This window comes from Ischnura elegans, chromosome 4, assembly GCF_921293095.1.
Source record: "Ischnura elegans chromosome 4, ioIscEleg1.1, whole genome shotgun sequence".
Lineage (NCBI taxonomy): Eukaryota > Metazoa > Arthropoda > Insecta > Odonata > Coenagrionidae > Ischnura > Ischnura elegans.
The window spans coordinates 96,128,242-96,153,767 of NC_060249.1; the positions used below are offsets into that span (position 1 = coordinate 96,128,242).

A 25,526-nucleotide genomic window follows, 5' to 3' on the forward strand; every position below is an offset into this window, starting at 1 on the left:
AGGGGGTTATCTAGAACCGAAATCTTTGAAATTCCGTCCGCGAGGGGAAAGAGTTCGAGACCGCGTTGGAAATAGAACACGCACCGAAGCAATCGCTTGCAAGATGCTATATTAGCCCTTCTTCTCCTCCACCTCAAACAACCAGCCTTGTCAAAACACCATCCTCCCGCCCACTTTCCCCACCCCTCCCATCGCAGCCGCTCCAGGCTTCTCCTAAATCTAAACTCCCCGCGCTTCTCCTGGAAGGAAACAAATGCCTCGACCACCAGTGCGCTAGTTCGCGGCTCCTGAGGCGGTCGGAAGGAGCCCAGAACTTCGGTGACTCAGATATACCTACGTGTCACTTTTTTCTTTCATATCCCGGCTCTCTTATCATATAGAGTTATTTTTTTCGCTTGCGGTCGGGAACTGGGTGTCTTTTCTTCTTCTACATTTTGACTTTGGTGGAAGTAGGAGAAAGATGTGTCTTCTAATTTCTGACGCTCCTGCTGTTCGCCAGGAGGTTTAGTGCGTGAAGCGGGAGTACCTCAAGGGTCTGGCCTTGAACCTCCTGAATGCTGACTGGGAGAGAGTGGAGGAACTTCGGTGACTCTTAAAAACGTGCGACTTTTTTCCTTTCATATCCCGGCGACCTTATCATGTAGAGGTATTTTTTTCACTTGCGGTCGGAAACTGTGTTATTTTCTTCTTCCTTCGACATTTCGATCGTAGTGGAAGTAGGAAAAAGATGTGCATTCGAATTTCTGACGCTCCTAATGTTCGCCAGGAGGTTTAGTGCGTGACGATAGAGTCCCTCAAGGGTCTGACTTCGAACCCTCTGAATGCTGACAAGAGGGGAGTCGGAGACGAAAAGTGCCTGCGGTCAAGAGTGGCGGTTGAGCCGGTCGCCGCCGCTGGGGTTGTGAATGGTGTTTCTGTCGGCGATCTTTCGGACGCCTCTCGGAGGACCTCGAACATCTTCGAGAGGAGAAGAGATAGTTCTCCGTCGAGCAGTATGCCTATCTTGCGGGAGACGCGGCGTGGGAAGTGGATGAGGAGGCCGAGGAACGGCCAGAGAGACCAACCGCACGCGATCTCATCCGCCCCGGACAAGAGGTTGGAAGAGGTTCCGTTGAAGAAGGTTGGTGGTGGTCAGTGTGTTGCGTCGCTTTCAGTGATGGATTGCGCTGCAGAATGTGGTGGAATATGTTCGTGCATAATTCGTGGGCATAGTCAGGATCTGTACCAGACTTTTGTCAGTAGAAAAAGTCTTGCTCCCAAACAATAGACTAGTATTAGAATTAGACTTAGAATAGTATTCACAAAATAATTTTTATGGGAAGCTGATGCTCCTTCAAGTCATTATTGGCACAACTCTGCCAGTGCATAATTGCCCATGGCATCAAGGCTGCCCACACGGTAGTATGAAGCAAGTTGCGTCTTAGAAATATGTTCCGGGTGAGAGGAAATTTAGAAGAAAGTTTTTTTTTCAATTCTTGGGCAGAACGAGTTGTTCCCTTTGGTGGGAGAATGCACCAACAGCAGGAATGGGCACTGGGCACCCCTGAACAACTACATTCTATCTCGCGCCGCGAACTAAAAATTTGTTGCTCATTCATGTTGTTCCCGAGTATAATTTAATTCTTGATGCGGGCGTAGAGCAATAACGGAACATTTATCAATAAGATCATAATTCTTAGACTCATAACCTTGAATATCTCTAAATATTTCGTGCACAAGAAGCTGGTGGATGTTGCGGTTTAGGAGGGTAGTGGTAGCTAATCGTCAGGTTAGTCAAGATGAACGACTTTCCACGCGGTACAAGTATATATATTAAGTCAAATGAGACATGAATGAATTGTATGAAGAGAGTTATCCCAGTCAAAGTAAATATTAAATGCACACTTGCGTGATTCCTTAAATCAGGGATCTCCAAACAACGCCATTTCTGGAAATTTGCACATTTTAGTGTTGATAGCACAATTACCTGGGACAGGTAACAGAGGGTGTAAAAGAGAAGAAAAACGTCACTATGAAAAGGCTCGCGGAAAAGTTATTTAGTTTATTATGTTTATTTTTTAATATTTTCTAGTTTATTATTGTATCTAACTTAAAAATTTACCGGATGAAAGGGTCCAGTCTCGCGTGCAAAACATGGCCTTGGAGGCCCTCTCATCTGGTAAATTTTTCTGCAGGAGAGCATTTTGGAAATTTAGTTGTGTCGTGCCTGTGTTGTATCAATGTGTAATTAAATCGTAACTAGTAAAACAATATGGGATAAATATTAAAAAACGAAATCTATGTTTTGATTCTTTTTTATGAGGACCTCGAGTGTGTAGTCGGCCCCCAAGCTGCTGTTTGATAGTTTATGCATTATATGGAGCTGGAAAGTTTTGAAACCCCGGGTCCAAGTGGCAAAATAGAAAATAGGTCCTGCTATAATTCATCTACTCTTTTTTTCCCTCAACTTAATAGCTTCTTATCTCTTTTACTGTATTCAAGGGTTTCTTGGATGAGTAACTATTAATTGTACCACTTCTTGTTTTAATTGGGAATAATTTACGCCTGATGGTGATAATCATTCATAAAAATCCGGGTTGCTTTATATAAATAAAAGAGGTGGTATATGTAATAGTTATTCATCCAAGAAACCCTTAAATGGAATACCACCTAATTAAAAATGAGTTATTGAATTTTGTGGTATTCTTTTTTAAATTTAACAACTTTTTTCTGTCAATTTTTTCCTCAGCGTGTGTGTTCAGTGCTTAATTTTGAACGCTTAATACATTTGTGAACATGCTTATTTATTTTTTTTCTGGTGGCTGGTGGCGAAAAGCGCACGTGGTCGCCAAGAAAATTCGAGGACGGCGGAACGTATGTCAGTAATCTTCCTTAAATTCGATTTGATTTAAACGAGCCAAGAAAATAACGTTTTTTGGTTTTTAAGTAACTAAATACTTGACAATTTAAGTATTTTTTCCAAAGATAAAAGAATTACAAGGAAGTATGCATTTTTCCCTTTCCACCTACACTATTTTTTCCCTCGAGTTCAACTCTATTCATCATCATTACGCTACCTTGGTTTGACAAGGTTCTAACTGACCTTCAGCTGGTTTTGAGAAAAACCTTGTCAAAGTTTTAAACTGCTCTATTTCTATTATTAATAGGAATTTATTTTTGATTTTTGGCACATACACTAGTGATCCACTAGATACACTATAATATATAGTAATTATTATAGTAATTAATTATTATAGTAATTATAGTAATTATTACTTTAAGAAAATATGTTATTTATTTTATTTTTTTACGTGTTTTTATGAGTAATAAAATAAGTAAAATGCAGTTAGAACCTTGTCACACCAAATATTAGTTTTTTTCTCCTTGCAGTTGGAACTTTGTCACTGTTCTAAATCTGTTATTATTTTACATAGAGGAATAAAAACCGGTGAACACATAGAGAAACATAAACTTAGTTATCTTGAGTGAAAACACCAAATTTTGCAAAAATGTCGGTTAGAACCTTGTCAAACCAAGGTAGCGAATTTAGTCAACAATCCTTAGAATTGTTCTAGGCAGCTCTCCATTCCTCTCTCCTGTCCGCTAGCCTTTCTTAGCGACGTATTTCTTCTCTTTTACATCCTCTATAACCTGCCCTATGTAATTGTGCCACCAATATTATGCTTAGCAATTTGGTGAAGATATCATGTTTTAAGTAGCGAAAAAACATGGAATTTCTGACAAAGTCGCGTTTTTTAATTGGCTCGGAACCCTCTCTATTACGGACATTCCCAAGATTTTTTAGGCGGACCCATTCCCTTACCGCTCGATTCGTAGATCATGGGGTCCCATGTATTAATGCAAGGTGATTATAGTATTTTGTAATTATTAGGTCGAGCGCATTTATAATTTACATGTCATCATCATCATCATCATCATTGGTCAACAATCCTAGGATTTGTTTGACGCAGCTCTCCACTCAGTTCTCCTATCAGCTAATCTTTTCACACCTACGTATTTCTTCTCTTTCGCATCCTTCTTTACTTGTTCCATACATTTTGTCCGAGGTCTTCCTTTTCCGTTCTTGCCTTCCACTTGTCCTTCGACGATTGTCTGCATCAGGCCATCATGTCTCAGGATGTGGCCTACAAGGTTGTTCCGTCTTCTTATTAAGGTTTTCGTGAGGCTTCTCTTCTCTCCTACTCTTCTTAGGACTTCCTCGTTACTAACTCGGTCGATCCATTTGATTTTAATCATTCTTCTGTAGCACCACATTTCGAAGGCCTCTATCCTTGCTTTCTCCGCTGCGGTCATTGTCCATGCCTCACTTCCGTATAGGATTTAATTTACATGTACGGCATGATAAGTCTCTGAATTGTGAATTAAATGAATCAAGTCGTTATCCAACGCAGTACAGCGTCAGGTAAATAAGTCTCCGAAGTAATTTATTGCTCATAACCGAGTGCATTGAGAATTTTTTTCTCTTCTCCCTCAACGTAATTACATTCCGTGCCACCCACATTGTCTAAACTCATATCATCTAATCAGACATCGTACTTCGTTGTGGTACCATTGAACGTTATAAATAATGCAAATTTATCTGTGGGTGGTGGTAACGACCTACAAAGCCATCAAGGTTACAGTTCTTAATATTTTTGCGTAAGTACGAGCACCGGAGGATGTCCGGTAATCAGCTGCATTATGCTGTGTGAAAACATTTCCGGTCTCGTTCGAAGATAAAATAACTATTTCTGCGCACCGGCTGGTGGATTGTGCTTTTTCTGACTTTCACTACAGTGCCTTGACACTCGTATTCCAAACAAATGGAAAAAAATGTTCGGCTCTGGTAGATCTTCGAGTTCGCGTCATTGTTTTCGGCTGCTATTCTTTGTTTTTACGGAACACACATTTTTCGCGATATTTTCACAGCTTAGTCTCGTATCAAAGCTTCTAAGTTTTTTAATGGTAACGAATATAAGATGTGTGAGCTTCGTGAGAAATTGTGCGATTTATCGTAATTATTTTGGATTCTATATATTACCTTATTGTAGAACATCATTGCTAGATTCTATCTGCTTTATCATATTTAGTATTTAGTTTCAATGTAAACTACCGGTAATGTGAGAATATTAAATACTGATTTGCTACCTATCTCCCGCTTTAGGTAAATCATAACCTCGAAAACAAGTTTTAATACTCTAAACTCATCTTTAGGCTCAATTTTCCTGTATATAGGTAGCTCAGAAAGAAGACCATAGCAAAAAAAAATCATTTGAAACGCAGTCTATAGTCGTAAAGTTGACGAAGTTATTTTTATTTATGTTGCTAGATAAAATGGTGCATGCTGGGTCATTAAATTCGCCGCGTTTTAATGGATTCATAAATGTTGAAACTTGGAGGAAAGTGCCGAGGACGAGTGTAAGATATTGGAGTGAAAGGATTATTAAGCTCTTTTTAAATCTGGAGACTTTATGATTTCAAGTATCAATTCAAAGAGTGAGTACTAGTTGTGACTGCGAGTTGCTAGAGATTTTATCAGCTATCAAGCCGTCCTCTCATAATGTCATCAATCGCCACGTTCCAAGTGTTTATAATGTGTGGCCACTATCACTTCTTTAATGAATTCACACCAAAAGTCTATCTCTATTTTGCTTCAGTGGAGGAACTGCGTTGGACTCGGCCAAAAATATTCTTTTATTTTAAGCGCCGGACGACTCTCGCCATTCTGATAGTCATCGTGGCAGCTATAATCCCACGCGCCGCGAGCCATATCTCAGAGATCATGGATATATTCACATGTGCTGTGGGAACTCGGGCTTCTAGCGGTTTTTACGTTCCTATGCGCAAAAGAATCACTTTGTTGGGGACAACATGGTCACATTATTTTTATGAGAGGTGCCCTCAAAGAGACGTTTGACGACGCACATTGCGCAAATGAAATCGGAAAGGGAGAACTCGTACTGTTGCCACAGTACATTTTGTGGGGGAGGCTGGAAAAATAAAAATTAAAAGAATACATTAAAAAGAATTATTAGAAAATTATGTATTGATATTTATGAAATAATAAGAATATATGAACTTATTATATTTAGTATAAATCAGATGAGGATGTTGATTACAAGTAAGCAAATCGTGGATTTTAGCAGGTATGTCTTTAATGTATCATCGCCATCACCAATAAACGCCACATACCAACCACAACCTGAAGTACCGGAAGTGCATACATGCAATGTGGAAAACTCACATGCACCACACTCTAACTGCTGGCTAACCCAGTAGATTGGCTACAACAGAAGCAATAAATTTATTAAAATATCGCTAAATATGTTACGGTAGTGGCAACCGCTACAAAGAGTAATCACATGATACAGTAATAAAAATGGTATTAAACAATACCTACTCATAGAAAATTTTGGGAGGTGATGGGACGAGTAGTTTGTTTTTTTGGGAGGTTCAGTTATCAGATGTGAGGCTTAGAGGTGGTGAGATGGCCAACCCTGTATTCTGCAGTTAGTCTTCTGTCATTTCTTCTGATGCTGTCCTATGTGCCCTGACTCTGGTGAAATACAAGGGAATCCAAGAAGGAAAACTACTAGTTTAATGACAATATGCAGAAGGAAAGGGTGGTTTTTGGAAGGAATTTTCAATAACAGCTAGACCTGAGGTATTGCCCTGAGAAAAATTTAAAATTTCAGTGTAAATAGAGACAAATGTTTACGATTGCCGTAGCCAGAATACTTTTGGAGGTTTACGAAGAGATAGGATCGAAATTCGGAGTATTCAAAGTTTTGCACCGGTCACGGATGACTAGGAAGGTGACAGATGTTAGGAGGTGTTTTTCAATGGTGACGTAGAGAGAGTAGGTAATACTGGAGTGTTTTCAGGGTACTCATTCGTAGCTAATACGCAATAGTATATTATAAAATGCGCGATTGTATTTTATTAAACTATATCTTGTATACTACTTGCATAGTTCTATAGAACTAAAATATCAGCTGAATGTTTCAAGGGAAAAAGTAAATTCTTCTGCAACTCTGTATCCTATTCGGTAACTTTTGATTGGACTTCAATCATTGCAATTATTTTTGAATTTTACCACCTACAGTTTTCCTGCTTCTCCTATTAATTATTCATTGGTTAAAGGGTACACCTTAGTTTAATATCCATCAGTTTGTTTGCATCCTGGCAGAAAAATATAATTTATAGTGCATTTATAAGAACGACCCTAAGGACGGAAGTACCCTAAATACATGAGGTTATTACCTCGAAAAGTTTTTTAGCTTGGTTAGTAGTAATTTTTGTTGTCTAAGGGTGCGATTCATAGACGGCACTTTAGGCTAAAGTATACTTTAGCCGGGCTAAAGTCTGCTTTTTCCGTTTCATAAACGCCACTTTAGAGGAAAAATGGCCGAATCGTCACTTTACCGTAAAGTGCCCAACCGGAGCTCACTTTAGGGCTAAAGTGTCCTTTACGGATGAATAAATATGGCTGCACCGGCTGTTATTGAAGTTGAAATATGAAGATATTTGGGTTACGGAAATGAATATGAACTAATTTTTTGGTGAGAACACAGCAGCAAACTGGCGCGTTTCAAGAAATAACCAGACAAGTAATATATGTCTTTTCCCTGAATATATATCGAGTCGGTATTGATGGAGATGACCCAATTCTTATATTTTGAAATTTAACTCTATCGGTCGTGTGATAATTACAACACAGTAAGTGGTTGAACAGGTTGCCATAATTTATGTTGATTTTATATACAAGTTAATTGTTGAATTCTTAGGTTATTTATACGTTCATATTCTAGAATTTTCCTTAAAGATACTTGAATATGATAGCAAAATTCTGTTTACATTGGCGTCAATAGCCTTCGTACGCTAAGACTTGATTTTCATGTCGTTTGGCCAGCCAAATGCTAGCTTCTATACCTTGCATTGTATTTTAAGTGTTTTCATTCAATATTGCTTAATGTACTCTTGCCGTATGCCTCCATATCGCGTTTAACATGTTTCTGTGATTTTGAAACTATAGTCGAGTTTCTGATTCGTTTTTCGTCTATGCATTTGAATGTTTATAATGATGATATAAGATCTCGTCATGAAAGGCAGCAATAAAAAGTAAAACACACTTTCCTTCATAATCATATTATCTGCAGCAAAGCGATGTTTTCTCGAGGATGTAAGATTGTTATGAAATTTTATTTACACAGCATCACAGACTTCATTGAAATTTTTTACTACGAAATTCGTGAATGGATACTCGGGTTAGGTATTCACATGTCGAGGCATCATTTGAAGTAGATAAAGAGATATTTATTGATATAAATCCATTTTCACATTCAAAATGTTTCATTGCGTGGCCATTCATTCATTGGTTTTGATGATGTAGGTATTATTGAAAGTACATTTCTCTAAATATATAACCCCTTAGGTTAACATTCCAAGAATTAAAATACTGGTAAGCTCAAAAGAATTCAACAAACGCCCATACATCATTCATAATATACGTCCAACTGAGACAACCACTGATCGGTAAATCTTCAAATTAATTGGTACAGTTTCAAGTTAACGCGAGAGAATTTCACTATTTCACCCACCTTCAATGAACCTACACCATCAAACTTCGACTAACATATAGTCCAAACAACCGTTTGCAGTTAATCATGGAAAATGATCATAAAATGTCGTGAAAATATCATCATTTGAATATTTACTTCTCTAGAAACATCGAAGGGCATTACCAATGCACGAAGCTAATTAAAAGCGAGCTTTTATTCAGCCAAATCAGTCATTAACGTACAATAAAGCTAGTGGAGAAAAGCTTTCAATGACGCAGTATTCATTTACATTTGCTCATAATATGAGAAAACGAGAAAATGCAGCTTAATAAAACCTTAGCAAAATACAACATGAAAACCCAGTCGCCAGAAACATGTAAACAAGTACGCATTTAATATCGTGTGTCATCTTTTTCTTCACTTTTTCGCAGCGTTCATTGCCAACACTCAAAATTTCAATGCATGATCGAGACTTTAGGAGCTAAAGTGCCACTTTATAAAGTGAGATCCTTGAAACGACTCTGCAACGAACTTTAGCTAAAGTCTCACTTTACCGTAAAGTGAGACTTTGTAAAGTGAGCAATTTCAGTGTCGTCTATGAATCGCACCCTAAGTCTCCTCCACTATGAGATTAATAATCAAATATGTTTATACCCCACGTCTATTGCACTCCTTTATTTTGTACTGGCTACCACAATTTAGTTTCGTTCATTAACGTATTTTCCCCCAAAATATCCTATCGTACTAGTATTAGCTAATCGAGCTAAATTATTGGGTAGGGGTGCGCGCTGACAGGACCCAGCTCACTGATATTAACGCTCGTCGCCTGAGGCCTCTATTCTCCCATACTAATTCTTTCTTCAGCTCGGCTCACGGCCAACCCCTTTAATCCCATCCTGTTCTCTTCTTCTCCCTAACCGATCACCAAACATCCTCTTCTCAACTAAAGCCTCTGTATTACATCAACCTTCAATACGCCACACCCACGCCAATTTACCGTACACCTTCTATATTTATATGCCTGGGTCATTCTCTCATAATCGTACAAAATTATGTCCATGGACTACCATAAAAGTAAAACAAAAAAATTAAAACTAAACTAAACAGGCTTATTATTTTATGTACCCTATTACTACTTGTAGCGACAAATTAGTAAACAAAAATTGTATTACCCAAATTCAATGTCCACAGACTATAATTCGTCATGTCCGAGGATAGTCCCACATGGATTTTCGATGGTGTCTATTGTATTAAAACCGTTCACTTAATAATTTATTATAGAATATATCATTAAACTAGTTAGAGAAATTTAAAAAATTCCAAAATAGCCTTTTTGGGTTGTTATTATTTCATAATATTTATTATAGAATAAAAAAACATTTGTCCTACCCAAAAAAAAGTAATGTCCGTTGACACTCAGGGAAAAGGGGGAATTATTCATAAAAGATGGTGGCAGCCCTGAAGAACCGGCGTGTAGAGAAGGAGATACTCATCTGTATTGGGTTGTTTTAAGTTATACTTGATTTAGTGAATGTTTTAATGCTGGAAGAAAAAGTTTAGTTTAGTTTTTTGAAAGAGCCAAGATCATCAGTCATTTCCGGGCACAAGTAAAAAGAAGTAACTTTGCACCTTTTATTAAATACAATTGTGATTTATTTCACGGCTATAAGATGCAAGTTCAATATAGTAAGGGCAGTACCCTAACCTAATGTCAGTCCCAGCCATAATTTAGAGGATATCGTCATGTCCGTGGACATCATGTCCGTAAACTCTGCAGTCCACGGACATGCTAGATGGAAACGGACATATGATGATACACCATGACTAGTTACATAATATCCAATGACAATTAAAACAAACTTATTCTCTTAAGTAAAAACATAATATTCCTCTTCTGTCGCGTCCGTGGAAAAATGAATCATGTTTGTGGACAACAAAAAAGTAAAAAAAAGAGTCTAAATATCACTAACGATCTCTGCCCTTTACGTCATTAGATTGTATGATTGAAAAACTGTAATTAAACAATTTTGGTTCTTATATAAACATTTTTTTAAATTTTCCTGTGGAAAATGTACGTTTTTGGGAAAATGACCCACCTCCCTATAGTACAGTGATGTTTCTGATGTGGTCCCATTCAGTGGCGCAGTGAGGGGGGTTTTTGGGGATAAAACCTCCCCCGGAGCTCAGAGAAAATTTAAAGTTTCATCCATTTTACACAATTGGAATAATATTACTAGTATAACAGCGCAAGCATAACTAAATATCCCTAAGAAAGCCGTAAAATTCACTATTTTAACCATTTATCTTATAAATCCGTAATTTATTAATATCCCACCTCCCGCTCACCCTTGCGGGTATCCCATACCATCCGAACACCCCTGTATTAGTTGTGCCTAAAACCGCCTCCAACCTTGATTCCTAGCTGCGCCCCAGGTCCCGTTACACACAATTTTTTATTACTTTCTAACTTGTGGGAACGGGCGACATCTCGTAATTCCACTGGGGTGCATAAGTGCCTATTTGGTTACGATGTTCTGTTACGTTCCTCCAAAAGGTTTTGCTGAGTTAATTCGCTTCTGATAACTTGGAAGCTTACTTAGTCACTCTCCTTAGGGATTGATGCAATGCGTGTGACGCATCGTGACTTGATTTGTCCATTGTCTACCAACTTAGTTACTGTTGGTTGTGCACTGAGCAACACCAAAAATTTTCCTTGACATTGGGATAGAAAACATTATCAATGTTATTAAGTAAGATAATTTCTGATGAAGTGAATTGAATTGGGCTTCCTATTTATCCCTGGCGGGCCTTTTCTACTTTCGATTAAATTACATAAAAAGATTCTCTTTACGTACCGTTTAGCAATTAAAATTGCTGTCATTCCCACCCGGTAATAAGATTCATGGAAATGTCAAACATTCGTGAAAACATTATCAATGTTATTAAGTAAGATAATTTCTGACGAAGTGAATTGAATTGGGCTTCCTATTTATCCCTGGCGGGCCTTTTCTATTGTCGATGAAATAACATAAAAAGATTCTCTTTACGTACCGTTTAGCAATTAAAATTGCTGTCATTCCCATCCGGTAATAAGATTCATGGAAATGTATAGTTTGATTTAGTTGATGCGTTGAACATAGTATTTTAGGTCCATTTTACCTATTAAATCTCCAAAGAATCAATTTGTGTCAGAAAGGGACTTGTGTCGAGACTTGCAAATAATGGTGATTCAATTCTTTTAAATGTTAGTGATTGCCACAAAAATTAACGCCTCTGTAAGATTCGTGTATATTTACAAAAAAAAACATTTCTCGCATCCTTATGGATGCCGGGACAGCTTATGAAATCGGCGCACAAATTCTGCGTCTTCACCATAATATTTTCTGGATATCCTAATGCTTGTGAGCAATAAAATTCATATTATTAATCAGTTTAAATAAAAAATTACGGATTATTTTCTAAGTGTTCCATGATATTTGCCGTGAATTCAACATTCAATTCTGTGCTGGCTAGGTGCAGCATATTTAGGATTTGCGTTAACTACGTTGTTACTAGACTATCCAAAGACTAATTTACGGAAATGTAGTGATAAAAATTCAATAAAAGTGAAAATTTCACGAAAAAATCAATCAACAAACGATACAAAATGTAAGATCTTGCGCTCATGTTGATTAGAGATAGAAGTAGATGTAAATACATGTTTTAGTCGACTACAATTACCGCTAAAAGTAGAATTTTTTTGGCCTACAGTATGATATTTTTCATCCAACATCACGTTTATACGCAGTAATTCTACCTCTATTAATTAATTAATTAATTTGAACTCTCAATTTTTTAATAATAGACATTTAAAACAGTATCTATGAATTGCTTTAATTTGTAAGCTTTTTTCCTATATGTCAGTAAATTTCACTTTTATTTCAGCCTAAGATTTCGAGATTTGAAATACCAAACCCAAAATTAATTTTCCGACAGTAATGTTTTTGATCATTTTCGCGCTGCACTTTCTACATGTAATTATGTCATGATCATTGTTATACAATTTTATTTACACATTTGAAGAAGTAACATTTGATAATTTCCTTCAACTTTGTGTGACATTGGATTCCTCCATTTTGAAGCTACCGAATACCGTCTGTCATGATTCTTCCCATTACCAAATTTAACTATTTCCGAATTTAATTGAATTCTCCAAAGAAATATTTTAAAGAATGATAGTGGGCAGTGGCGGATCCAGGATGGGGACGATGGGGGGCTAAGTAGGGGGTAATTTCCCAGCAGTATTTCGGATCCGAACAAAATTACCATTCTAATTAGTGTGAATTGGATATTCAAGCGGTAAAAGAATATCTTATTTTTGTAGTTTTTAGAATGAACTGAAATTTTGACTGAATTTATTTACTACTTTAAATAATCGTCATCACAAATTATATTTATTTTTACAATTGTTTTTTCTTGTTATGTTAATGGTAAGTTTATTTGAACTACTAAAAGTCACAATTTAACGATTCCAAAAATTAACTTTTGGCTAACGCCTTTCAACATCAATTTTGACTTTTTTAAGTCGTTAACCCCAAGTATTGATCACAACCAAACCTGTGGGAAAACCCGAGAAGAGCCCCCTTGTTTCTGTCTGCTTTCCTGCCCGCCTCGTTCTCTAATGTTCGTCTTTCTTTCTTCATCCGCACATGAAGCCATTCTGGAGACGAACTCGGGCCGGGAGCATCTCGAGCGACGATGACTTCGAAGAAGACGTCGACCTTCGAGGGGGCAGCGACGGCATACAGCTGCGTGAGGTCCACGACGCTGGCGATGCCTACCGGGCGTCCGGGGCGTCGGATGGCCGCAGGCCCTCCCGGTTGATTGAGTCGTGCAAGTTCATATGGCCGGCGCACACGGTAGCTGCCTCGCTGCGTGCCCTGCCGGGGGGCGAGGGCCTGTGGTCTGCCCTGGAGGCGGGAGAGGTGCTCTTGTACGACGTGGCGCCCAACGGCGGAGACCCACCCTCAGGGGACGAGGCCCTCGTGGAGGCGGTGGACGCAGCCGTCGCCGCCGGCCACGGCGAGTCGGCGCTGCTCATCTCGGCGTGGTGCGGTCGGCCGGAGCTCATTCGGAGGCTCTTGGAACAGCACGGGGTCAGCGCCATGGCCGTGGACGGGGATGGCAGGTGAGTTGACTTATTCCAAGTTCGTTGCGAGCTTGGTAGATAGATAGATATAAAAATATTTATTGCCCAGGAAAAAAATCCTTATGGACTATAATAATAAAGTACGGTTTGTAGGCACATTAATGGTAAAATAGTAGATAAACTTTTCATTTTTTGAAATGTCTTTGTGTAATGTTTTCCCATTTTATAACATAACAAATGCATAAAACTAAAGTAAATAAAACCGAAAATGGAAAAAAACACCAAGCCTTATTTGTTAAAAACACAAAAACTCATGTATTCTTAACTTAGCAAATAACAAAATACTACACAATGCATCAGATATACATTTTTAGGTAAATATTTTCTCCCTCTATTTATAGTATAACTGCTACAGCCATATACTATTAATTTAGGAGTATAAATATGTGCAATATTCTCATCCTTTTTTATGCCTTGTGTGGATTTTCTTAGGGCACATTATAAATTACGGGGTCATAATTTAATGCTTTTTAATAGCAAAATTGAAGAATATTGACTGGATAATTTGGCAATGAGCCCCTTTGCATTCTATACATGGTGGCTGAGGAAATAGAAAACCCTCTTTCTTTTCAAATTTCATCTTATGGGTATAGTTTACTTCAGCAGTATAGTGAATCTCAGTCTTCATTCCAGAAAATGACATTTGAACACATATTCACTCCTAAAATATCTTTATGCTATCAATTACCTTGTTTATAATTCTTTTCCAACTGCTTCCCCAGGACCCCAATGCATCTTGCTTGCTGTGCTGGAGATGAGGAGTGCGTGAAGATTTTACTTCATCATGGAGGGGAGATGGAGGCATGGGATTATGCCAAAAAAGCCACACCTCTCCATTGTGCAGCCTGCTCTGGGTCCTCCAGCTGTATCAACATCTTCATAAGGTCTGGAGTGAATGTAAATCTTGGGATTAAACAAGGGAAGACACCACTCTATTACGCTGTCCAAGTGAACTCAAGGGACTGTGTCAAGCTTCTCCTCGGGGCTGGGGCAAACCCAAATACACCACAGGTATTTTCTGAAACTCCTTTACACGTTGCAGCTGCATTTGGGTTCTCAGAGTGCATAAAATTGCTTCTGGAAGGTGGAGCTGATGTCAGAGTTCATTTTGGTCCCACAAAGGCAACGGCATTGCATCTTTCTGCTCAGGATGGTAATGCTGATTGTGCTAGGCTGCTTCTCGATGCTGGGGCTGACACCGAATCTACCAATCATCGTCTGCAGACCCCTTTGCACCTTGCAGCTCTAGCCCAGTCAACAGAGACTCTGGAACTACTAATTCAGAGAGGAGCAGATCTGAATGCAGTTGATGTTGACAAGAGAACTCCCTTGCATTGTGCTATAGTGAAAGAATCTCGATCTTGTGAGTGCGTGAGGTTGTTGCTGAAAAGAGGTGCCAATGTTAACTGTGCAGATGCTTTTGGTTACACACCACTGCATCTAGCTGCCCTGCATGAGTTCTCTAGTTGTGTGGGACTGCTTATCAATTCTGGAGCTGACGTAATGGCTCGAACCAAAGGTGGAGTGTCAGCCCTAACATTTGTGGTGAGGCGGACTCCTGATACACTGCCATGTTTCATAGAGAGACTGGACTCGTCGGTGACTTTGCATGACCATGACATTGGAGATGCTGATTGTGAAATAAAACTCGATTTTCGTGCACTCTTACCATCAGTGTCTCCAGTGGATATTCCCAAAGGCCATGGGTATGAGCGCCAAGTGGAAAGTGGAATGCTTCTGGGATTTGTGGAGGTTGGGATGCGTCATCTTCTCAAACACCCCTTGTGTGAAATATTCCTCTTCCTCAAGTGGCGTCGTATACGCAAATTTATCCTCATTAGCCTCACTTTTCATCTAATATTTGTTGCCCTTTATACTACTTATATCATTGGTGTTTTCTCTGGACCAAAGTCAGCAGCATTAAACATAACTAACTCTACCAGAAGTGATGGCAGTTTGTGTGAAAGCCAGCCTGCTTCAGATGTGGAGTTTCTCTTTGTACTTGTTGGTTATGTTCTTATTGGTTTTAACACTTTCTTCTTACTTAAAGAGATGTTTCAGGTTGCTCATGGATTTGTCCAGTATGCCAAACATTGGGAAAATTGGCTACAGTTACTCATTATTTTGTGTGTTTATGCTAGTCATGGCTTGGGCCACAAGAATGTATGTGACATTACTCCTCTTCAGCATCATGTAGCAGCTTTAGGTATTGCCTTCACATGGACAGATCTAATGGTTTTAATTGGTCGTTTTCCTACTTTTGGAGTTTATGTTCAGATGTTTACCACAGTTTCCATTAATTTTTCCAAGTTTCTACTTGCTTACTGTTGCCTCCTCATTGGATTTGGGCTTGGGCTTGGAGTTTTATTCCCTTTGTATCCAGCTTTTCATATGCCGTATCTTTCACTTCTCAAGTCAGTCATTATGATGTCTGGAGAGCTTGAGTATGAGGACATCTTTTTCAGTAAAGAAAACAAGCTTCTCTTTCAGGGCACTTCACATGTCATGTTTCTGGCTTTTGTTATTCTTGTCACTGTTATTTTGACAAATTTACTTGTTGGCCTTGCTGTTAGTGACATCCAAGGTCTACAAAAAACAGCAAGGTTGAACCGACTTGTGCGTTTGGCTGAACTCATTGCTCATTGGGAGAGTATCATGTTTTCACGCCTATTACTCAGCATTATTCCCCTCAAGGTCCTTAAACCTTGCCTCCGTGGAGCTTTGCTAGTATCTTCATCCCCTTACAATAGGACTATTCATCTCCGACCAAATGATCCAAGGGAAAATCGTGTTCCACGCCATCTCCTTGAGGCAGTCTATGATTTGATTGCTTCCCGATCTGGTAAAAAGAAACACCGTAGCAGTAGAGATCCTGGGCCAGGTTCTAGGAGAAATGCTTTTAAAACATGGGCTGGACAGTACAGCTTGGTGAATCCTAGGAGGACAGTGGCTTTTGCTGAAGAGGATGGAAATGAAGATGTTGACTTTTCAAAGCAGCAGGGACAAGTGTTGGAATATATTTCTGCCCAAATTAATTCTCTTGTGGCTGATGTTGAGGCAAGAGAGGCTGTAGTGGAAGATATACGGCTCAAGCTGTGCTCTTTGGAAAGGTCAATTTCACTGCTCTCTGCCTTCAAGGATAAAAATGAAGTGGATGAAGACTCGAACAGGTAGCGTTTTTTAAATGAAAATATCTATTCAATGGGAAAGATGTTACCAATGACCTTTTAAAATTAGCATATGTAGAGCTGCTGTAGGTGTAATACATTATTAAATATTGGATGCGTTATAATTATCGTTTATCTTGAAATTTTATGTGAGAGTTCATGTTTCATTCATAATTGTGATTTGTCATATCCTTGGAAACTTTGAGTGACCCTCAGAAGGCCATATAGGCATTCGTCTCTGTTCTATTCTATCTGCTCCTTTCATCCATGGATATATTTTGATAGTGGATAGTATATTTTTTTCTTAGCTTTGTACTGTTACATCTAAATTTCATGCTGTTTAACCTTTAGACTGTGGGAATGTTTTTAAATCTTTAATTTGTACGGTGGCTGTGGGAATAACATTTTTAAACACTTGACCATTGCTCAACTACCTGTGACAGTTTCCCAAATTTTTTATTGCTCCCCAGGTAGAGCCCAAGTACACTTTCCCTCACTGTTAGGGATCACTAATGCAGCTTAACTCTCCCCGGCCATCCTTCACGGCTGGGGGTGCCTCCCGGCATTTCCTATCGTACTGCTCATTGCATATTGTTTCCTTCCCGCTTCACCATGCTAATATGCCTGCAAAAAGTGCCCAAATGTGGACCCATCCTTTGATAAGAAAGAAAGGAGGGTTGCCCTGGATTATAAGGGTTCACTTCTTGCGAGACACTTGGCAAGACTAGAGGGAAAAATATTTCTTGGTTCTCTCCTGCACAGGCTGTTAGCTAAAATCATTTACTCCCACAGCCAAAGGGTAAATCATTCCTACTATAACGGATTAATGTCATATTATTTAACTTATGAACTAATATCTTTACTAAAACTGGGGATGCTTTTTATTGGAGGCAATGAAAAATATCAATCTGGTTGTAGTTGCTTTTTCAAGTACATAATCATTACAGGAGATATTGATGATAATCCAAACAGTATGATTGATGGGATGGAATATCTATATAGTGGTTTGGTAATGGCTTTTATGCTATTGATCATCAGTTAACTACTAGGTACATGGTTATTATAACCATGTATGTACATTGTATAACAGCTACTATACCAGTTTAGAAGGTAACCAAAGTGTTATGTAGGAGATTGCTACATAATATTTTCTAATTTTAAATATTTTGGAAATAAGAGCTTGAATATCCTTTAATTTTTGTGGCATTTTAATTTCAAAGTATTGAGATTGCATATGTAACATTATGAGCCACATAACTCATTGAAGCATTCGTTGTTTTCTTCTACTCACCATTTCAGACAAGACTGACTTGACACACAAAGACAAAGGCAGTCAGAGCTAAAAAAAAAGAGTTCAAATGAAGAGCAATATTCGGCTATCTACAAACTAGCCTTAAATATATTCTGATTTTACATGGAGTAACAAACATTGGTTATTGATGAAATTAAAATCAGGACTTTTACTTGTCACTGTGATCTTGACTCTGGATTTTATACCTTACACAATATGCAATTTAGCCAGCATTTTCAGGAGTGCCCATTCTCCCCCATATGTGTTTCTGTGCATATGTTTTAATTGATTTTTGAATATCCTCCTCAAGTTTTTAACAATGGCACCACACATCATACATCCCCTTGAGTGGATGGTACTCATCAGCATCAGTGTACTGTGAACTACTTTGTAAATCCTCACCATAAGCCACTGTCAGACCAACCAGCAGGAAAACCATTAGCATAATTAAACCAATGTAAAATTTAAAAAATAAAACGAATCACACTGATCAAGGTCTGCAGCCGTGGATGGTCCTCACACAAGGAGGCAATTTGGGCTGGGCTGATTTAATAAGATGACAGAGAAAGGGGCTGCTAAACCATCAGCGAAGTGGACCGAATTACTGTAGGAGACTGTGAATTCTGGGTCAAAGTAGAAGGAGATGTTCACAAAGCTGATCACCTCAAGAGGGGAGTAGACCGTGAAGGATGATAGTGCCTAAAAAGATCACTTTGCCCATACAAAGCAGGGGAGAGAGTGGTCTTCTTCTTTAAGTGCTCGTAAAGATAGGATAGGTATTCATACAGCACGCATAGTGCCATGCTGGTAAACGAGTGTTAAGAGAGACTAATACCAGCCACGTCCAATCCAGAACTCTAGGAATTTGTAGGAGTACTTCCACAATTTGTAGGAGTACCTACTTGGCTACTGAGGTGGTGTGCACAGCAGCATTTGGGAACCAGTCTTCTGGGTGTTGTGTTCTCAGCTGAAAACAACAAGGAAGGATTAAGATCGCTGGGACAAGGGTGGCGGCTCATCTATTTCTGCAGCACCATGCGTGGCTGGTAAGTCCTCTTAGTGATAATCGCATGTGTTTGAGGGATGATAAGCAGAGACAAGTAGCCTGTAGATGATCATCAATTATTTTGAAACATTTTAAAGCTGAAAAAGCTTAAAACTTTAATTGAAAAGCCACCTCATACATCAGTAAAAAGATGCTGATCGGAATCCTTCTAATCTTCCATAAGTTATACGTGGTGAGGTCAGCAATTGTAAACTGCAACTGAGAAAATCCGTAGGATTCCACTTCGTTAACAAATCATCATATTGAATTTCGCAGACCGCAGGCAAAGAAAAAAATGTCTCTTTCGAGAAGTTTTGACAAAATAACAAGTTTTCTTTGCTTTTCGATAGGGAATATAAATATCATCAAAGGTGTAGAACTCCTTGGCAAAATGCTACAAAAGTAGAGAATGACCTAATTATTCACAATATACTCGAGTAAAACACTCAATATTTATAAAAAATCTATTTCAAGGCAACGGTTCGATGAAACTTCTTTGATTCTAAATTTTTATTACACAATATAACTAAAGAGAAAGGTTTTTAATTGTTTTTAGGTACCTATGTATTTGGTTTTAAAGTTCAGGGAAATGTATGTGGATAGGGAATTTTACCACCATTATAATGCAGGTGTATTCCTTTCTGTGACGATCTTCAGGTACAGTATATTTGGTATAAATATTCTAAAGCGGCCAAGTCGCTGCCTTAATGTAATGCCAAACTATAAGTGGCGTGCTTAGAAGGAAACATTTTGCGGTCATGATACAGCATGAAGGGAAAATAATTAATGGCCAATACATTACTGTTTGTAATAATATAATGTATTCTCCACGAAATAATAAATTTTAATGAAATTATCCTCATTGACGATATTGGACCGCGTCTTAAGATCATTCAAACGAGCGCTTCAAGAATATTGTACGTGGCAACTCAGGAAACACCAACATAAAAATATTTTATTATGTGTCTCGGAACATTGTTTGTCCCACCATGTGGAATTTTAGGTCAAAATAAGGTATAATAACTTCTTTAAATAAAAATTAAATTGATCAAAAACCTTTTTATGCAAACTTAAAGTATGAAATAGAAAAGGTTATGTTGTTGTATATTCTTCATATGTTGTTGACTATGTAAACTTCGATATGTTTGACCGTAGCCTACGTTCGTAGGCTACGGTTTGACGAGTTCGACGAAACGGTAAGTGGGGGGGGGGGGGGGGGGGGGGGGAGACGGATCCATGGGATAACTTAATATTTATTGTTATGGCTAGTGCTAGTAATGGTGTAGGAAAGAAATGTACCGTGTTGGAATAAGTTTGTTGCCTTGGTGCTCTCAGATGCTACAAGGTTTTAGGGATGCTTGTTTGTAATTATAGAAGTAGATCTTCCTGACGTAGAAGGCAATGCAAGCATAACTTTCGTGAAGGTGTGGTCATTACGTGGGAAAGTCACTTTTAAATGCGAGAATGGCATCAGTTGAAGACGATGAGGCCTATTGGAATGAAACGAAGAGCAAGGGATTTAATTTCGATGACGAAGACGAGGTTAGTTATTGCGTTACTAATTCAACTCTCTGTGCTCTTGTTTACCTATTACTTATAGAGATAAATTTTTACTGATAAAATGAGAGATAATCTTCGAAAACCTATCGTGGTACGGACAAGGTTTTAGTGTATTTTCTCATTCTGTAAATTTACGTACTCTTTAGAAAGCGGGGAGCCAATTATTTGGTGTGTCACAAGCTGGTACATCTCGTTTGTCGCGTCAGTTACGGTCTGCAATGCCTAATGATGCTTCCGGAACATCCCTCCTCCTTTCTGAAAGTAAGCTGCTACGCCTTTACATAAATATCCTATTAATCATGAAACAGAGAAATAGCGATTCAACTTTTCTATTTTTTTTCCTGGCCCTATTTTTTATACTTGCCTACTCTCAGGTACCTTGTTGAGTGAGTCAACTCTGAGTAGCTCGTCAAATAGTGTCTTATTCTCAGCCAACACTTCCCTTGCGCCTGCGAAACCTGGGGATGGGTTGCTGTCATCGTCTGGTGTGTCTGACAATACTATTCAAAGAAGTAAGTATCCCTGAGTTACATTATTTTGAAACCTTGTTCAGCGCGGTCAACTTAATTCTTACTTTATCAACTTATCACACCTTTAACCTATTTATTTCCATGGTCCTTACATTTAACAACTCCCTCTAAATGCCTCTCACTCTGATTTCTATTTTTCTCTTGCTGATATCCTCTCTCAAAACAAGCTACTCATTGTTCATTGTCTTATTTCAGTCATAAATTCTGACAGAATTACTGAATTAAAGCCAAGAGGAAAACTCCTGCCTGATGAAGAACTTCAAATACTACGCAGGAAAGAACAGGTATGCTAATACACTAAAGTCTATCACGATCCTAACTTTTCATTATCTCTTCCTGTTACTATGGGTTTGGCTGTTTTTTGTTGTACCAAAGATAGGGAATAAATTTGTGCAGATGGTAGCTTCAGCAGGTACATTATTTTCATTTTGAACTAAGTATGTATAAAAAATAAGAATGATGGAAATCAGTGTATGTGTGAGGAAATTTTTTAAATTGTGGTTAGCTGGCAAGCACGTATACTTGAATATAGCAATGAATATTCGTATGTATTTCATATGGCCATCCTACCTTGGGATAAGTCATGTGGTCTTAACTAAAGTTCATCATTATTTTATGAAGTATTTAGCTCAATATATGTATGTTTGAGGGGATTCTATTTCCTTTTTAAATCAATTACAAAGTTTGGTGTTGTTTGTGGAAAAGCATCAAAAACCATACCCTTTGATTTTAACCTTTTCATCATAAGTGACATGGAAAATGGTTGACTTAAAACAGTTTGATCATTTTATATATGTGGGTTGCACACAGCAGTCCTTATGTTTAACCTCTTTAAAATCAAATTTTGTACGTATCAAACAGTCTTTTGAGTAGACATTGAATTTCATGACTGATATACTGTGTTGGTTGAATGTGAAGTGTTTAATGCAGTGGTATTCTGTTGGTATTTTCACATCCAGTCATTAAATTTTTGAATTTCATTGTGATTTTTTGTTAGAGGAAATGATTGCTTTTTCTTTAATATCCATATTTTTGTGTCCATGAGCGGTAGGATGCAGTTTGCCTGCACCCACAAGTACGCAATGGAGGACACACGAGTGCTTGAAACTACTCAAAGTCACCTCCTCGTATCCTCTCCACACTTGGGCGGATGTAGGGGACCTGTATGTCAAGGCATGGCTTTGCGAAAGCAGAGCAGAGGCTTTGGTTTCTGTTAACGTGTATTGCATGACCCAGGATGGTGCAAAACAGGATGCGTAGTGTAAAGAGATGGACATTGCATTCTGCTCCACAATTGTGTAACGTTACGTCGTAAAATCTGGTTGATTTTTCACGTAAGTCCAGACAAGGGAAATACTCCAACCGTCGGTCACATGCTGGATCAGCGAAAGACTCCACAAACAAGAAAAACAGCTCACAAGAAAAAGGTAGCCAAAAATAATTTACGAGTTATTACCGTACGATATCTATTCAAAGTAGAGTATTCAAAAAATCAGAAGTATTACAGAAAACAATGATAGTAAATTCATGATCCCAAAGGAAACATTACCAGCAGAAAATTGCTCTAAATATGCCATGGCTCACAAGACATGTGACTCCCAGCAGGTCACGACCAGAAAGAGCTTGCCTATGCAAGGCGAGACAGCATTTGAGGGGAGGGCTTCTTCCAGGGAGTGGAGGGGTAGCCAGGCGAATTCAACAACCGCCCACTGATGCGTCACTGCCCCTGCAGAAACGGCCGCTCCGCAAAACACCATTCCCTGGTTTTGAGACAACAGCCAGCACCCAGAATTTTCCCCTCAACTTCTGGGTTGGAGACATCAGAGGAATCAGCGGGATAGTTCATTGGAACACATGGAGGGGAAGGAGATACTGGGGTGAGGTGTTGGAGGGAGAGAGAATTGTGATAGGACAATGGTAAAACTTCTCACTCCAAGTGCAATACTAAGGCCTTAGCACCGATTTCCCCTTGCTTGCCAAGGAGAAGTATTTCTCCGCAGTAGTCCTATATAAGTCTTGCATTGCAGGTAGGCTGGTTCGGGGCTGGTTCGGAGGCTGTTTCGGAGGCTGTTTCAGAGGCTGATTCCAGAGGCAGGATTTCCAGAGACAGGATTTTGCGAGACAGGGCACTTTGCTACAGGGCCCCTTTGCGCGAAAAATCCTTTGCGCGAAAAAACCTTAGCGCGAAAAGTTCTTGGCGGGAGAAGTTCTGCGGTTAAGTTCGGAGGAAATTCGAGGAATTTCTGGGGGGGGGGGGGGGGTACCAGAAATTTTTGGGGGGGGGCAACACTTAAAAAATGCCACATCCTCTATGGGAAAATGACCACAAAAATTGCTTGAACTTGTGGACCAAGACACGTCCACCAAGAACTGATTAATGCCTAGAAAACTTATCGAGGCATCACAGGTCCACTGGTTTTCACTGGATGAACCCCCACTGTTTAACCCCCATGAGTTTCACAAAAACCATTATTCAGTGGTTAGAATTGAACTGAATATAAAAAGTTTATTGATTGAGACAATAGTTTTCAAGAAATATCACTCAAAAAAATAGTTTTGACAAGAACATACATTTTTATCACTCTGTAAATAATAACCTCAGGAGTGATGTTTGGAATTCAACAGAATTCTTAAGTGAGTAACATGACATAATTACAAGAGTGAGACAAGAAATATTGCTGAATTGATATAGTGTAGATTATTTAGTATTACATAGCAAGAAAATAAAATTAATAATCAATATGTCATAATGTGATGCTTGTTTCGGTGTACAGTGAATCAAAATTACAAATAATTATCATCAGCGACTAGAAGGAACTGGGAAGATTTTTATTGGTATAACACCAGGATATCTTTACCAAACTCAAATGTTCCTTCTCTCATCAGAGATATTTTGTGGTTTTTAAAACCAAGTAAAGCAATACAATAACCAACCACTTAGTAAATGGGCAAGATTGGGTTGGTGAAGCAGTTGGGTTCATGAGAACCCTGGGTTGTCCCATTAGTTGGGTTCAACCACCTTATCAAAAAACAACGATTCACAAAAAATGGGTTTTAACTTCTACCCAAACAAAATATATACCCCATATTATATAATCATTAAGTACAAGTTTATTCAAAAATACGGTTATTCACTAAATAATTATTAGTTATCAAAATACCAGCAAAAATATTCAGCATAATATGTGTCTCACTTAATTAATATACATTGGCATTATTAATTCTCCCTTTAAACCCTCCATGTTTGTAAATATTATCAGTCCATAATTAATCATCAAATAAAGAATCCTCCAAAATTCAACAAGATTTACATAAATGACAATAGATTGCACTAATTTCCTCGATTTTCCAATAATTATTAACAATTTACAAGGCATATGGTATTCATGTCAGCTATTGATCAAGTACTGACTAAATTTAATCAAGATGTGTATATATTAGAGATGTGCGAATAGTATCCGCGAATACTCGAATACCTCGAATACTAGAAAGTATTCGATATTCGAGATTTCGAATAGTTATGCGAAAAGTACCGCCTCGAATACCTCGAATACTTTGAATTTCGCGTCATACACTGTCGCACGCACGTCGTTGGTAGTGACTCGAAAAAATTTAGAGAACTGTAGTCATTTAGTGCTCGCTGCGCCGTTTTACGCAAGCTGACGAATTGCATCAATTCCGTGGATTTTAGCGGTGAAAAGTGTTCGACGAGGGGGACCGAAAATAGTCGGGTGAAAAAATCCGAAAATCCCCGATTCCCCCCACCAGGAGAAACTCAGTGCCGTGGGATAGCAACCTTAGGGCATTTCCCACGATCCTCTATCCCCCTCCATTCAGCACTCGCCTCAACCAGTCTGACGCTTTCCTCTTCTCCGAAATCAAACAAAAGGTCCCAGCTCGCGCAGGGATCGCATTACGAAGACCCCTGCTTCGAAAAAAATATCGAGTTACGAGAACAATAAAAACGTGTTTCACGCCCTCCCCCCTTTTCTCACCCACTGACCTTTTTCTGGCTACCTGCTTCGAAGTTCCCCATTTCTGGAGGTCAACTGCTGTGGGAGTACCGTGAGATACTTACATTAGCGCATTTCCCTAGGTCCGGTATCCCTCTCCATTCAGCACTAGCCCCCCCTCTGAGGCTTTCCTCTTCTTCAAAATAAAAAAAAGGTCACAGCTCCCGCAGGGATCATATTACGAAGACCTTA

The 25,526-nt window shown here is 38.7% G+C and overlaps 2 protein-coding genes across 2 annotated transcripts in view; both read left to right on the forward strand.

Annotated features, from left to right (window-relative positions):
- Window positions 1–784: 784 nt before the first annotated feature.
- Window positions 785–17,501, forward strand: LOC124157818 (transient receptor potential channel pyrexia-like). The gene is made up of 3 exons (XM_046532848.1): window positions 785–1,120; window positions 13,235–13,707; window positions 14,451–17,501. Exons 1-3 carry the CDS (start codon window positions 995–997, stop codon window positions 16,900–16,902), a joined length of 3,051 nt encoding a protein of 1,016 aa, XP_046388804.1. The 5' UTR covers window positions 785–994; the 3' UTR covers window positions 16,903–17,501.
- A 2,954-nt stretch (window positions 17,502–20,455) lies between these two features.
- LOC124157819 (vacuolar protein sorting-associated protein 16B) overlaps window positions 20,456–25,526 on the forward strand; it is a 29,110-nt gene continuing 24,039 nt past the window's right edge. Inside the window, exons 1-4 of the mRNA XM_046532849.1 lie at window positions 20,456–20,773; window positions 20,938–21,052; window positions 21,166–21,303; window positions 21,517–21,605. Coding sequence (XP_046388805.1) covers window positions 20,696–20,773; window positions 20,938–21,052; window positions 21,166–21,303; window positions 21,517–21,605 — 420 coding nt within the window. The 5' untranslated portion in view covers window positions 20,456–20,695. The remainder of the gene's footprint in view (window positions 20,774–20,937; window positions 21,053–21,165; window positions 21,304–21,516; window positions 21,606–25,526) is intronic.